The 14,940-nt window shown below is 39.8% G+C and overlaps 1 protein-coding gene across 1 annotated transcript in view; it reads left to right on the top strand.

The window, feature by feature from the left end:
* Positions 1–1,562: 1,562 nt before the first annotated feature.
* Positions 1,563–14,940, top strand: part of LOC113016497 (cholecystokinin receptor-like) — a 67,535-nt gene continuing 54,157 nt past the window's right edge. The window contains exon 1 of the mRNA XM_026159370.1: positions 1,563–2,032. Coding sequence (XP_026015155.1) covers positions 1,912–2,032 — 121 coding nt within the window. The 5' untranslated portion in view covers positions 1,563–1,911. The remainder of the gene's footprint in view (positions 2,033–14,940) is intronic.

Raw genomic sequence — 14,940 nt, 5'->3', positions numbered from 1 at the left:
TTTGGCACCTCTGCTTTACAACCAGTTCATTTAAGAAAAGGTGTCTTTTACTTCTACTGCTCGTGGCAGTACTGATTGTTGGTCAGGAAATCTTTGATCCAGGAGAATGTGGCAGAGGGGACCTGAGGGTGGTCCAGTTTGGTGGTGAGGATGTCTATGGTGTTGAACTCTGAATTGTAGTGCATGACGTGCATCATGTAGCTCTTCCAGTTCTCCAGATGGCTCAGTGCTATGTGATGGTGATGGAATCCTGCGTGGACCGATTTACTCCGAGAGGAAGGTAAGCAGTCTCTGATGTGGTGAGAAACTATTGAAACACCTCATGACTACAGACGTGAGGGACATAGGTCTGTAGTCATTGAGATGGTCTATTTCAGACCTTTTGGGGATGGGAATGATGGTGGAGGCCTGCAGTTGGTCTGCCCGTGCTTTGACCACAGGCCCAGCCCCAGGGATGCGGACAACGCCTGGGCCTCTCCTGGGGTACACCGCTCTCAGTCTCCTCCAAAAACATTTTAACAATGAAAACACTCTTTTTAAATTATAATAATTAAGCAGACGCATGGTGTTTCCCCATTTTTTATTATACAGATGTACTTATGGGAGCTCATATCAAACAAGGCCATATTGAAAGAGTGAGACAAGTGTATGTACAAGTGATGCAACTGAGCCAAACGCTGCCATGCTGGTTCACACCTGATGCTTAAACCTTCTACCTATGAGGGACAGTAGATCAGGAAAAAAAAAACTTGCTTAAAGAGAAGGTGCTAAAACAGCTGGTTTTAGACAGAGGATGAGCTGACATTGCTGCACCAAGGCCCACATCTAAGAAAAATGGGCTGTGAATCATGCAAAGTGAATCTATAGAGTCCAGAATTGAAAATATAGCACTGGATGCAAGCGTAGCAGTACCTCCTCTACATGAGTCCTTTTGCTTTTTGGCCAATTCAAATGACAAATGTGAGACACAGATGTGGGTGGATCGATCCAAATATCAGTAATCAGTATTGGTATCTGATTACTTTGTTTCTGTCCTCAGCGTGCAGCCCACTGATCTGTGTTCAACAAATTATTTTTCTGGAAAAGAAAAAAAAAACCTTCAAACACACACTGTGAAAAACGTCTGAACCTTTTCAAATTATTGATGATTCATCTCACAAATCATGACATACTACTCTCCCCTACATAATCTGCCTACATAGCTGAAAATATCGATATCTGTATTGGCGATAGATACTCATATTTACTTGGCATCAGATCAATACCAAGTGAATAAGTATGGCACAGAACTAGTGAGTGATAAAGAAAATGATTGGTTTGGTCAGATGGATTTATCACAAATTCTTAATAAATCTTGTTAAAATGGATGGAGATCCAACGTCACCCCAAGCACGTAGCCCTGCATGGACACCCTCATATAAACGGTGTCTCCACCACTGCTGTGGTGTCACTTAGAAAAGGAAGCTCTGGAGCTGATCGAGCTTGAAGTCAGTCCACCTACGGATGAGCAGCAGCCAGTTTGTGTATGATTTCTCTAAACTGTTGCAGTGACGGTGGTGTGAACAGAGAGAGAGAGAGAGAGGAAGAGAGTGTGAGAGCTCCTCAGTTGCCTTAGCAGCGCAGCCTCATTCCTCCACAGTCGGGCTTCAGTCCGCTGTACTGCGCGCTTCCCGGGGCTTCCCTCACGGCTCCCCATCAGTTAACCCTGTCACACTCCGCCTGGTCTCCATTTATTCCACCGTGCTCGAGATTTTAAAAAGAGAAGAAGAAGAAGGAAAAGAAAAGCAAACAGAACTCTGGGCCGCCTCCAAGTTTCCTAAACGCCCCTTCTCCGGCTGTTATGAAGGAAAAGGTGGCGGGCTGATCGGCTCAGTCACTCAGCGCAGGTGTGAAACCAGAAGCGAAGAGAGGATGGCTCTACGGACGGGGAACGGGACTGTGACGGAGTGGGGGAACCTCAGCGTGGAAGTTAGCGACTACAACGTGAGCAACACGAACCGCTCCGTCCCCAGCAGACCGGCCAGAGCCAGAGGTAAGAGCACACAGTTTTCCACAAATGAATCATCCAGGCTGAGGTGTTAAACCGCTACAGATGGCACCAACACCTGGCCCCAGACCCGGTATAAACAGATAAGGTGTTAAACCCTAATGTTGTTATTATTATTATTATTATTATTATTATTATTATTATTATTATTATTAATATTATTATTATTATTATTATTATTATTATTATTATTATTGTTGTTGTTGTTGTTGTTATTGTTATTGTTATTAGTCTGATTTGGCTTAAATTGCCAACATTGTTCTTCAATATTCATCTTTTCATACAAACTAAATGTGAGTGATTAAAAAAAAACAGCTTTCATTTCTTGTTTAACAGTGGTGATTCCCTCCAAGTTACAAACAGACAAATGACTAATTCCTTGGTTACAAAAATGCAATCAATAGACCTCATGTAATTTCCTCTCCTTACTCAGATATGTAGAACACCAAATGATGTTTTACCTACAGATCATTTCCCCCCCCACACTGTGTCAGATCTGTATTTTTAAAAGAAAGCCATTTGCAATCAGGAGTTGTTTTCTTTCTTTCTTTCTTTCTTTCTTCTTCTTCTTCTTCTTCTTCTTCTTCTTCTTCTTCTTCTTTTTAAATCAGCTCTCCTCATCCTCATTGTATGTAACCAATCACCCAGCTTTCCAATTTACTGCTGCTTCTCTCTGCATCAATAACGCCCCAATCAGAATGAGCAGCAGCAGCAGCAGCGGCAGCCTTGTGCAGAGTGAAAAGCAGCTCTAATTCCGAGTGTTTGTTCTTCTCGCTCTCAAAGTGGGCAGGAGATTAAGCCCAACACCAGAGAAGATAAGGCTCTCACAATAAGTCTATCAGGACACCAGTTGAGCACACAGGCTGATTTGGAAAATGAGGTTGAGAGGCTCTTTTTAATTTTTTTTCCCACCCCCCGCCTCTGCTGCAGTATCGAGAAAATTTCAAATCTTTCCTCGCTAAATAATTCAGAGCCATTCCTCCTTGTGTGCTGCATTACTTTTATTGACCTTATATGTGAGGCAGGCATCAACATCAGTGGGGTGATCTACCCAGAGAGCAATCTAACACTGTGAGAATTGTGGTCACATTGCTACGTCCACCTCACATGGCTGGCTGGCACATAAACTTCTTTTTATTCATCTTCATCCTTCAGGGTCTCCTCAGGCCATAAGACAGTGATGGATATGAATGTGTATTGTTACTCTCAGATATCCACAGCTGGGGCAGTAAATTAAAGCCCCACCCCGTCACTTGAATTCCTGATGCAAAAGGAACAGAAATGGTTTGTTTTGATGTTGGAGAGAAACAAAGAAATCAATTTAATATTATAAATGGACCTTGATGATAGCTTTCAACATAAAGTGTTAAATTTAAGGTTAAATTCCACATCAAAAGTAGTTTAGGTGAAATTCATTTTAAAAAGTTATTACAGTAGATGAACACAGTGCAAATATATTCTCACACACTGAAGTGGGTTTCATTTACTCTACAAAGTAGCTTCAGTTATTTAGCAACAATCAGTTTCATCAACTCAAAAATGGGAGAACATTTCAAATAAAGCCACATTAGTTTATACAGTGTAGCTGTAGATTCATATTAATTAGTAACTGTCTTCCGCCATGGGTGAAGGTTTTGTTTGCACATTTGGAGGTTGGGCATTAAGCGAGGACCAGAGGGATGCTCACCCTGGAAACTTTATGGAGAGTTTTGACTCATTTGAATGCTTCATTTATCTTTTGTTTACTTTGTTATTAATGTTATTTATGTAAAAGAAAACACAGAAATCTGCAGTCACTGTGCTGACAGTTATGTTTTTTGTCCCTGGCATCCCTCCTGAACTCCTGAAATCTATGTTTTCACTATAGAATAATGAGCAGATCATTTCCTCTCCCACTTGTTTCTCCTATAAGACATCATTGTATAGTGACAGATCCCAGTCACAGCTTTCTGTAGCCCAGAATGGGATCTTTAAATAAATTATTTTGTCTAATGAACAGTCAGAAGTGATGGTTGGGTGGTTTATAGCTGTATTTCTAACAATTACAGGGTGCTGTATTCAGCTTTATATCACAACTGCAGCCTGCGCTGTTAAGCATTTCCTTTTCTCTTAGTTACTATAGAAGTCTTCAAGTCGTGAGGTTTACCTCTCTGGGCTGGAATGGAAGTTTAAAGCATGAGCAAAAAGAGAGACGTGACACAAACTACTGTACAACGTGAAAGGAATGGGAGCATGCTGCTGTTCTAAAAAACTGGCGTACAGTAGATTCCACACTCACTCAGGCAGGTCTGAACATGAATATACGATGAATGTATTTTTAGAAATCACATGGCGTAAGCTTTGCAGGGATCTCATTATTAAACTAAACATCTTGAAACGCACTTAGAAGGTGTATTTAATGTTTTGTTCTTTTTTAACTACAGAAGAACCAACAGATTTCAGTTAGGGCAGCTCAAAAGAAGACTTCTGTTGTTATCTGCAGTCATTTATGTGTCTCTGTCCTGGATTAGACATGCATGTGGATGTGCATAAGTCAGCGAGTGCAACAGAAAAGCTGGAACACAGAACAGAGCAGGCGTTAGTGACATGAGATGTGACAGTGATTGTGTCAAAGGCAGCAAAGAAGGAGGCCCTCAGGTCGAGATGGGCTGCAAAGCGACAGTTGAACAGAAACTGTGAGTAGGTTAATATATCTTAACCAGCCTACCCTATTTAAGTAACCGGCAGGATGTGAAAGACTTATGCTATACCTGATTTTAAAGAAAAAGAAAGAAATTCAGGATGTCCACACTGAGGTCAGTGGGAAGAATATATTGCTTTCATTCACTTGCACCTTTTTCTTTCTGATTTTGATTTCTTTGTATGGTTTTCTTTTAAATTTACATTCTGCAGATGACTGACATGTTTTTACCGCTTGTCTGAAGAGTTGCTTAACAGATAGAGCAGCTGTAAAATACCGACTGCACAGAACTAAAACAACATCGGACATGCATCATTTCAAAAATAATCCTTCTGGACTCCTGAGAGCAGTTCAGTTCAGACACGGTGCTGCTTATGTGGAATATCTGTAGCTGCACCTTGGCTATGCTTAGACACTCTCCGTTCTCCAGATGATTCAAAGTGGCACTCTGCTGAGCTCACCCTGTCTTGCGATGAGTTATCTTGAAGTGGATCTCATGAGCATTAAATGAACATTTGTTTTTAGAAGGAATCCAATAAGTCGCCTTGGGCACTGAGCAAAAGTGGAAAAACCGGAGAGCAAGACAAGAGACGTGCTGCTGCAGAGTCAGCTGTGCACAGTATACACAGTAAAAGAGCTGGGAGTTTCTAACATTGTACCCATTTCTACAATGTTGTATCTTGTGGAAGAAATTAGAATCTTGTCCCCTTGGGGTGTTTACATAGTGGTGTTGTCTGTCATAACGCGATCACAGTAATCAGAGCTAATAATTGGAACATTTTGAAGCAACTTGTTGAGGTGAAACAAATTGCATGAATGCACTGTGAGTATAAAGATTTGAATCATCCTGATAATGAGAAGCTACATCTTGATAAAATCCTGGTCTCTTAGTAAACAGTTCCTGCCTTTGCCCTCTCATCAGGTTACTCCATTAAAACAGCACATACAGATGAGAATAAAGTTATCAGGCCACATATGAATTAAAGCTTCTGTCAAAAAAATTCTCAAGTGCTTTTTTCTGCAGAGTGAGGGATTTTTAATATAGCATTTTTAAACATACTAGCTTCCATTAGAATTTTCTGTTTGCACACAAGAACAGCATTATTTTAGAAAAAGCAAGAATCATTAGCCCCCTTTTATTGAGCCATAACAAAAACCACTGCTGTGCAATGATGTGCTTTAACTCAACGCTCAAAGCTTTTAAAATCAAGTTAAAACAGAGGTTTTTCTTCTCATTTACACATAGTATAAAAACTCAGCAAGGATTTGAGTTGTCACTTGAGAAAGCATAATGCCAGAAAGAAAGCTGGAGACAGATATACAAAGTTATCAGAGCATTTCTGAGTGTCAAGACCTGGAGTGAGAAGTATGAAGAAATTCAAAGAGGGTCACAAAGTTTAGAACAAGCCTGGCAAAAAGAAACTAGTGAGAGATGGGTATAAAGACCCCAGAAAAACTGCCAAGACACTAGTGAGTGACTTAGCCAAAGAAGGCAATCACTAGAATCCTGCACAGGATTGGATTGCAAGGCTACAGACCAAGACAATCTCTACTTCTGCAGAAGAGACATCTTCAAACCGCTAAGAACAACCTGGAGTAAAATTATGTATACTGAAAGTGTGTCCTTTGGTCACATAAGATGAAACTAGAGCTCTTTGGCCGTAGAAATGCTGCTTATGTTTGGAGAAAGAAGGGGCATGCAACATGAAGAACTGTCCCTGCAGTGAAACACGGCGGCGTGAGCACTATGCTGTGAGGATGCTTCAGTGTTTCTGGAACTAGCAATCTTGTCAAGGTGGAAGGAATCATGAGAAAAGAAAGATAAGTGAAATTTTTTTAAAGAAAACCTCCAGCAGTCTGTAGCAAAACTGATTCCGAGTCATCGCTTTGTCTTCCAACATGACAACAACCCAAAACATACATTGCTTCTGGAGAACTACCTCCAAAAAACCAAAGAGAATGTTATTGTATGGCCTGCACAATGCTCTGGCTTTAATCCCTTTGAAAATCTTTGGGATGAACTGGAAACTCAGGTCCATGCAGGAAGACCATCAAGTCTGGAGGAGTCTGAGAGACTCACCCTAGAAGACTGGACTGGGATTATTTAGGAGACATGTGTGAGACTTGTTGAAAACAACAAGTGTCTGCAGACTGTTATCCAGTAAAGGATATACTGTTAGCATCAAGGGGGCTAATCATGAGTTTTTTGGTTTTTGTGAAACAATTTTGTTTTTTTGCACAATATATAATAATGTAAGGATCCAAAATAAAAGTAGGAGGTTTGGAAAAATTCCCTGCTCTATTTAAAAGAATTTGGGAAATGCTTAAAAAAATAGGAGATTTTTAAGGGGGGTTAATAATTTTGTCCTCATCTGTATATCACAGATCTACACGGTGTATAGTGACACCAGCACTAATGAAGATCACATCAAACAGGAGCACGGTTTCAAATCCTTGGAATAGCTGTATTGATCTGTAATGTTCTCTGTCTGCACTCTGGCTTTATTAACTCACGACAGCGGAAGAATGGAATGAAGCCCAAGCCACAGTCATATAAGGTTACCCAATATCGGTTAGGCTCAGTGCATATACAGTGGGGCAAAAAAGTATTTAGTCAGCCACCGATTGTGCAAGTTCCCCCACCTAAAATGATGACAGAGGTCAGTAATTTGCACCAGAGGTACACTTCAACTGTGAGAGACAGAATGTGAAAAAAAAAATCCATGAATCCACATGGTAGGATTTGTAAAGAATTTATTCGTAAATCAGGGTGGAAAATAAGTATTTGGTCAGTAACAAAAATACAACTCAATACTTTGTAACATAACCTTTGTTGGCAATAACAGAGGTCAAACGTTTACTATAGGTCTTTACCAGGTTTGCACACACAGTAGCTGGTATTTTGGCCCATTCCTCCATGCAGATCTTCTCGAGAGCAGTGATGTTTTGGGGCTGTCGCCGAGCAACACGGACTTTCAACTCCCGCCACAGATTTTCTATGGGGTAGAGGTCTGGAGACTGGCTAGGCCACTCCAGGACTTTCAAATGCTTCTTACTGAGCCACTCCTTTGTTGCCCGGGCGGTGTGTTTTGGATCATTGTCATGTTGGAAGACCCAGCCTCGTGTCATCTTCAAAGTTCTCACTGATGGAAGGAGGTTTTGGCTCAAAATCTCACGATACATGGCCCCATTCATTCTGTCCTTAACACGGATCAGTCGTCCTGTCCCCTTGGCAGAAAAACAGCCCCATAGCATGATGTTTCCACCCCCATGCTTCACAGTAGGTATGGTGTTCTTGGGATGCAACTCAGTATTCTTCTTCCTCCAAACACGACGAGTTGAGTTTATACCAAAAAGTTCTACTTTGGTTTCATCTGACCACATGACATTCTCCCAATCCTCTGCTGTATCATCCATGTGCTCTCTGGCAAACTTCAGACGGGCCTGGACATGCACTGGCTTCAGCAGCGGAACACGTCTGGCACTGCGGGATTTGATTCCCTGCCGTTGTAGTGTGTTACTGATGGTGACCTTTGTTACTTTGGTCCCAGCTCTCTGCAGGTCATTCACCAGGTCCCCCCGTGTGGTTCTGGGATCTTTGCTCACCGTTCTCATGATCATTTTGACCCCACGGGATGAGATCTTGCGTGGAGCCCCAGATCGAGGGAGATTATCAGTGGTCTTGTATGTCTTCCATTTTCTGATGATTGCTCCCACAGTTGATTTTTTCACACCAAGCTGCTTGCCTATTGTAGATTCACTCTTCCCAGTCTGGTGCAGGTCTACAATACTTTTCCTGGTGTCCTTGGAAAGCTCTTTGGTCTTGGCCATGGCGGAGTTTGGAGTCTGACTGTTTGAGGCTGTGGACAGGTGTCTTTTAAACAGATGATGAGTTCAAACAGGTGCCATTCATACAGGTAACGTGTGGGGGACAGAAAAGCTTCTTACAAAAGACGTTACAGGTCTGTGAGAGCCAGAGATTTTCCTTGTTTGAGGTGACCAAATACTTATTTTCCACCCTAATTTACGAATAAATTCTTTACAAATCCTACCATGTGGATTCATGGATTTTTTTTTCACATTCTGTCTCTCACAGTTGAAGTGTACCTCTGGTGCAAATTACTGACCTCTGTCATCATTTTAGGTGGGGGAACTTGCACAATCGGTGGCTGACTAAATACTTTTTTGCCCCACTGTAATGGGTGGTTAATGTCATTCTCAGTTAATCCTTTGTCATGCGATTCACCAGAGTGGTCTTAGAGACAAAAGAAAGACCTGTTTACAGCTGTGGCACATGAAAAAAGAAGTTTATTGAATCTAAAATATGAGCTTTAATATTTGATTGATTCTTACTTGGTGAACTTTAGGTTCCAATTAGTAGTTGGGCTGCATCGTGTCTCCTGGTGCCTCGCTGCTGGCTCAGTTTACAGCGTGATTTATAGAATTTCAGTGGCAAACGCCTTGACTGAATGTTTAATTCAACACAGAAATCCCTAAAGGGGAAGCTCTTGTAATAGCTATGAGTTGCTGGCTCCAATTAGAGAACACAGAAGCGAATGAGAACACCACTGAATTAGTTTCAGTAAATTGGGGGTCAAACAGTGAATTCCCCTACTTTTACCCCTACTGGTTAACACTTCATTGACAGGAATTTTACTCCATAGTGATCAGCAAGTTTTCTTAATGGGTCTTCAAACAGAAAGAGACTACCAGTCCTGTAGCAAACACAAACCTTGGAATGCCAGTAAATTTCAATCACTTTTAGTGATGACAGGCAACATATCTATTAGGGATGATCCTGAGCAGACCCTGAGTTAAACGTTGGGTAAAATCTCACTATTAGATGTCAGTAGATTACAAATTGCAGTTAATTTAATTCTGGTTTTGTACCCCTCCCAATTCAAATTCATAATCCCAGCTATGGTGGCTGCTGAAGGACAAACATCTCTGGTCACTGTTCATCTGTAGTGAGTTCAGGCTGTAAGTCTGCTGTTTACCTCAGCTGTCAATATGACTGCAGCGTCCGTATCCCGAGTGTCACATCTATTTACTATAGAGAAAGCTGTACATTTTTGTGAAAGGAGTCCGATATGAGTCAATGTGCTCACTTCTGACTGATGACAGTGATACTGGGGTTGCAGCTGTTTGTTTGTTTGTTTGTTTTAGCTCTGCTAGCTGCTGTTGAGCATTGTTAGCTGGCATTAGTAACATTTTCTTTGAAGTGGATGTAATATTTTTTTACACAGACACTTAAATTCTCATACAATTTAAGAATGTTATCAAGCTGTTTATCAGAGGGAATGTGTGATTTTCAGGGCACTCAGCCTAACACTTAACAACGGGAGGGTTGCATGTCTAATCTGCTGACAATAAGCAATTGCAAAAGGAAGGGAAAGACATAACCACAAAGAGACAATTAAAATAAATGCAGGAATGTTAAATGGTCATATTTAGCTTGCAAGAGCTACTTGTGAAATTCAAATCTTTGAATTAAAATAATCTCCTAAGGTGTACTACATATGTGGCCGACTCTAACCACTTACATAAAATGTGATTAGGCAGAAGGCAACGCCCAGCTTGGCCACGGTCCAACGCGGCAACATGGTGGCTTCTATGAACAGCCTGCTCATATGTATTTGTAATGGAATAGGTCCAAGTTTATAAGTAACTTGTACATAAACGTTTACAAGATTTATATACGTAAATAGTCATATATAGTTTGGTGGATACTAATCTTTGAGAGCGTGTGTGGGAAACCGTCCAGAAGTGGTGGCTCGTCATTTGCGACCTCTCGAAAACTCAGAAGTTGATGTTTTTGAACCGTAGCGGTGAGAGAGAGGAAGGATGCTAGCATCAACTAGCTAGAGGAAGATGTCAACTCCACGGAGCATCAAGTGGTTACCTTTCTACGGTCCAAAGGTGTGGAAGTGGATTATAACAACATTGAGGCTTGCTACCCTCTACCCCGAAAAAATGACAGTGACAAACCAGCCATCATTGTGAGATTTGCAAACAGAAAACACAAAACAGCACTGTTAAAACAAGGAAAGAAACTGAAAGGATCCGATGTCTTCATGAACGAACATCTGATAAAAAGAAATGCGGACATTGCCAGGAAAGCACGTTACTTGAAGAAACAGGGAAAAATTCAAAATACATGGACCACCAACTGCAAAGTATTCATTAAACTCAATGGAACACCGGAACAAGCCAAAGTGTTGGTCATCAGAAATATGGAGGAGCTGGACAAATACTGAGGTCAACTTACTCTGGAGGTATGAATACACATGTGACGTGACACACAACACAACACATGGCACAGTCCAAAAGAACTTCATCTGCATCCGGCAACAATATCAATATCAATATAACTCATTGGAATTCTCTTTATGATAATCTGGAACTGAGAACATTTCGATACACAGACCATAATGCTCTAGACTTAGAAAAGGATATAGACCCGGAAAATAATTTCTTCTACAACATTAGCAGTAACTGCTGCTACTTCACTGATGAACAGTTTAAGCACACCATCAACACGGAAAAGAAATTATCAGTAATCCATTTTAATAGCAGAAGTCTGTATGCCAACTTCAACAATATAAAGGAATATCTAAATGAGTTGACAAATCCATTTGGAATTATTGCCATGAAACATGGATCAATGCGGAGAAAGGAATGGACTTTGGACTGGAGGGATATGAAGTGAATTTTGTAAATAGAAGGAACAAGAGTGGAGGGGGAGTAGCTGTGTATGTGGATAAAAACCTAAACTACAAGGTGGTAGAAAGTATGACAACTGTAATTGATAATTTACTAGAATGTATAACAATTGAAATTTATAAGGAAAAAGAGAAAAAATGTAATAATTAGCTGTATATATAGAACACCTGGCTCTAGTATTCAAGTATTTAATGACTTCATAGAGGAAATATTCTCTAAAACAAATCAAAAAGTTATGTTTATCTATGGTGATTTTAATATTGACCTGTTGAATCCGAAAAAGCATACAATGACCGACGAATTCCTAAACACTATGTACAGTTTGAGTTTACATCCTAAAATAACCAGGCCTAGCAGAATTACACCAGATTGTGCCACCTTACTTGACAATATTTTCACTAACAATATGGAAAACAACATTGTGAGTGGAATATTAATTAATGACATCAGTGATCACCTACCAGTTTTTGCAGTTTATGACACTAATTATAAGAAAAATCAGCATGAAGAACAACTGAGATACAGACGTGTAAGGACAGAAGAAACTGTGAATGCACTTAAGAACGATCTATTAAATCAGGACTGGGACAATGTGTACAAAGAAGCTGATATTGATATTGCATATGGCATATTTTTAAGAATATTCATGGAGTTGTGCGATAAAAACTGTCCAACAATAAAATACAACAGAAAGCACAAATATTCAGATAGACCATGGATCACTAAGGGTTTACAAAATGCATGTAAAAAGAAAAATACACTCTATAGGGAATTCCTAAAACAAAGAACAAAAGATGCTGAAAATAAATATAAAAAATACAAAAATAAGTTGACCAATATTATACGTGTATGTAGAAAGGAGTATTATAGTAAAATATTGAACAACAATAAACATAATATGAAGGGAATATGGGATGTTTTAAACGGTATCATTAAAAATAATTCTGGACAACAAATTTATCCTCAATACTTTATCGACAATGGCAATAATATGGAAAACACTGCTGATAAGGTCAACAGCTTTAATCATTATTTTGTAAATATTGGACCAAAACTGGCAGAACAAATTCCTGAGTCACTGCCATCAGTAGACTGTAGTGAAAACCTGATTGATAGGAACCCTAACTCAATGTTCCTCACATCAGTGGAGGAAAAAGAAATAATTGACATTGTACACATGTATAAATATAAAACATCTACTGATTGTAATGATATTGACATGAAAATCGTCAAGAAGGTCATTGAAGGAATTGTAGGACCTCTAACATATATTTGCAACTTATCATTTCAGACGGGAAAAGTGCCAAACAAAATGAAAATAGCCAAAGTTGTGCCGCTGTATAAAACCGGGGATAGACGCCACTTCACAAATTACAGGCCTGTTTACGGAGCCTTATACCACGTGGTACAGAAGCTGTGTGATGCTAAAATTAGCAGGGAAAAAACAACGGAGAGCACGTCAGGGATGACAGGAAAGTGACAGGAGAAAATCCGTCCCGGTCAACCACCCAAACATCAATAACGGGAACCTTATACAGCGCTTCCCTATACACGTCGAACTCCCACAGGCACAAAGAAATTATGGAGGCTATTACTTATCACCTGACCAAAGATATGGCTCCCATCAACACTGTGCAAAACGAGGGATTTTGGAAAATGATCAACACCCTAGACAAACGCTACACAGTGCCGTCCTGCAACTATTTTTCTATTGCTGCACTACCTGCTCTATACACGCAGTGTCGAGCAACGGTGAAGACGGAATTTCAAGCACTACAACATTTTGCGGCAACAACAAAACTTGTGAGACATTTGTTGTTTTTATGTTTATTTATTGTTTTCATGTTCAGTCTCAACTGTTACGAAGATGATGTGCAGTTAATAAGTGCAATAAATATTTGTACTGGAAAAGAAAATCGTGAGAGAATCGTGATCTCAATTCTAAGCCAAAAAATCGTGATTCTCATTTTATGCAAAATCGTGCAGCCCTACAATCAATCATGACATATTAATTAATAAATTGGAACAGTACGGGATCAGGGGGATTGTACTGCAATGGGTGAAAAATTATTTAGGTGACAGGAAACAATTTGTGAAGCTGGCTGTCCGTTCCTGATCATGCTTGGACATTGCTTGTGGTGTTCCACAAGGCTCTGTACTGGGTCCAAAATTATTTATTATTTATATAAATGATATTTGTAAGGCATCTGATATATTAAAATTAGTATTATTTGCAGATGACACAAATATTTTTTGTTCTGGGGGGAATCTAAAGGAGCTGCTGGATACAATTACTTCAGAAATGTGCAAAATTAAAAAATGGTTTAACAGGAACAAACTATCGCTAAATCTAAGTAAAACTAAAATTATCTTATTTGGGCATTCCCTTAGAAATGCACAGGTGCAGATTCATTTAGATGGTGTGGAAATTGAAAGAGTACTTGAACATAAGTTTCTTAGTGTGATTATAGATGATAAATTAAACTGGAAGTCTCATATAAATCATATACATAACAAAATTTCAAGAAGTGTCTCAATCTTGAGTAAAGTAAAACACATTCTGGACCACAAATCACTCCACATTCTCTATTGTTCCCTGATTGCACCGTATTTGAATTACTGTGCAGAGGTTTGGGGCAATACTTACAAATGTTCGCTATCATCAGTCTTTATATTACAAAAAAGGGCCATAAGGATAATCCATAAAACTGGTTACAGAGATCATACAAATCCACTATTCTTAAAATCAAAAATTCTAAAATTCACAGATCTGGTTCATTTTCTCACTGCACAAATTATATATAAAGCAATAAATAACCTGCTTCCTGACAATATTCTAAAAATGTTTTTTAAAAGGGAACGGGGATACAATTTGAGGGGGGAATAAAATTTAAAACATCCTCGTATCCGTACAACATTAAAAAGTTTTTGCATCTCTGTGTGTGGAGTGAAGCTGTGGAACAGACTAAGTAAAGATATGAAGCAATGTCCAAGCATGGCGCAGTTTAAAAAGTGGTTTAAGGATATGGTTTTTACAGGGTACAGGGAAAAGGCAGAGATTTGATAGGGTGTTCTTGTCTAATATTTTCACGTGTGTGCGGGTGCACAGGTATGTTGGTATGGGTATATACACTCAACAAAAATATAAACGCAACACCTTTGTTACTGCTCCCATTCCCCATGGGATGGACGTAGAGACCTAAAATTCATTCCAGATACACAATATAACCATCCCTCCCAAACAGTGGTCACAAATCAGTCCAAATGTGTGGTAGTGGGCACATCTGCTATATTGAGATAATCCATCCCACCTCACAGGTGTGCCACATCAGGATGCTGATCTGACATCATGAGTAGTGCACAGGTGTACCTCAGACTGCCCACAACAAAAGGCCACCCTGGAATGTGCAGTTTTGTCTCACAGCAAAATGCCACAGATGCCACAAGCAATGAGGGAGCGTGCAATTGGCATGCTGACAGCAGGAATGTC

Source organism: Astatotilapia calliptera, chromosome 23 (genome assembly GCF_900246225.1).
Source record: "Astatotilapia calliptera chromosome 23, fAstCal1.2, whole genome shotgun sequence".
In the NCBI taxonomy this organism is placed as follows: domain Eukaryota; kingdom Metazoa; phylum Chordata; class Actinopteri; order Cichliformes; family Cichlidae; genus Astatotilapia; species Astatotilapia calliptera.
This window is presented reverse-complemented; position numbering and strand designations above follow the sequence as displayed.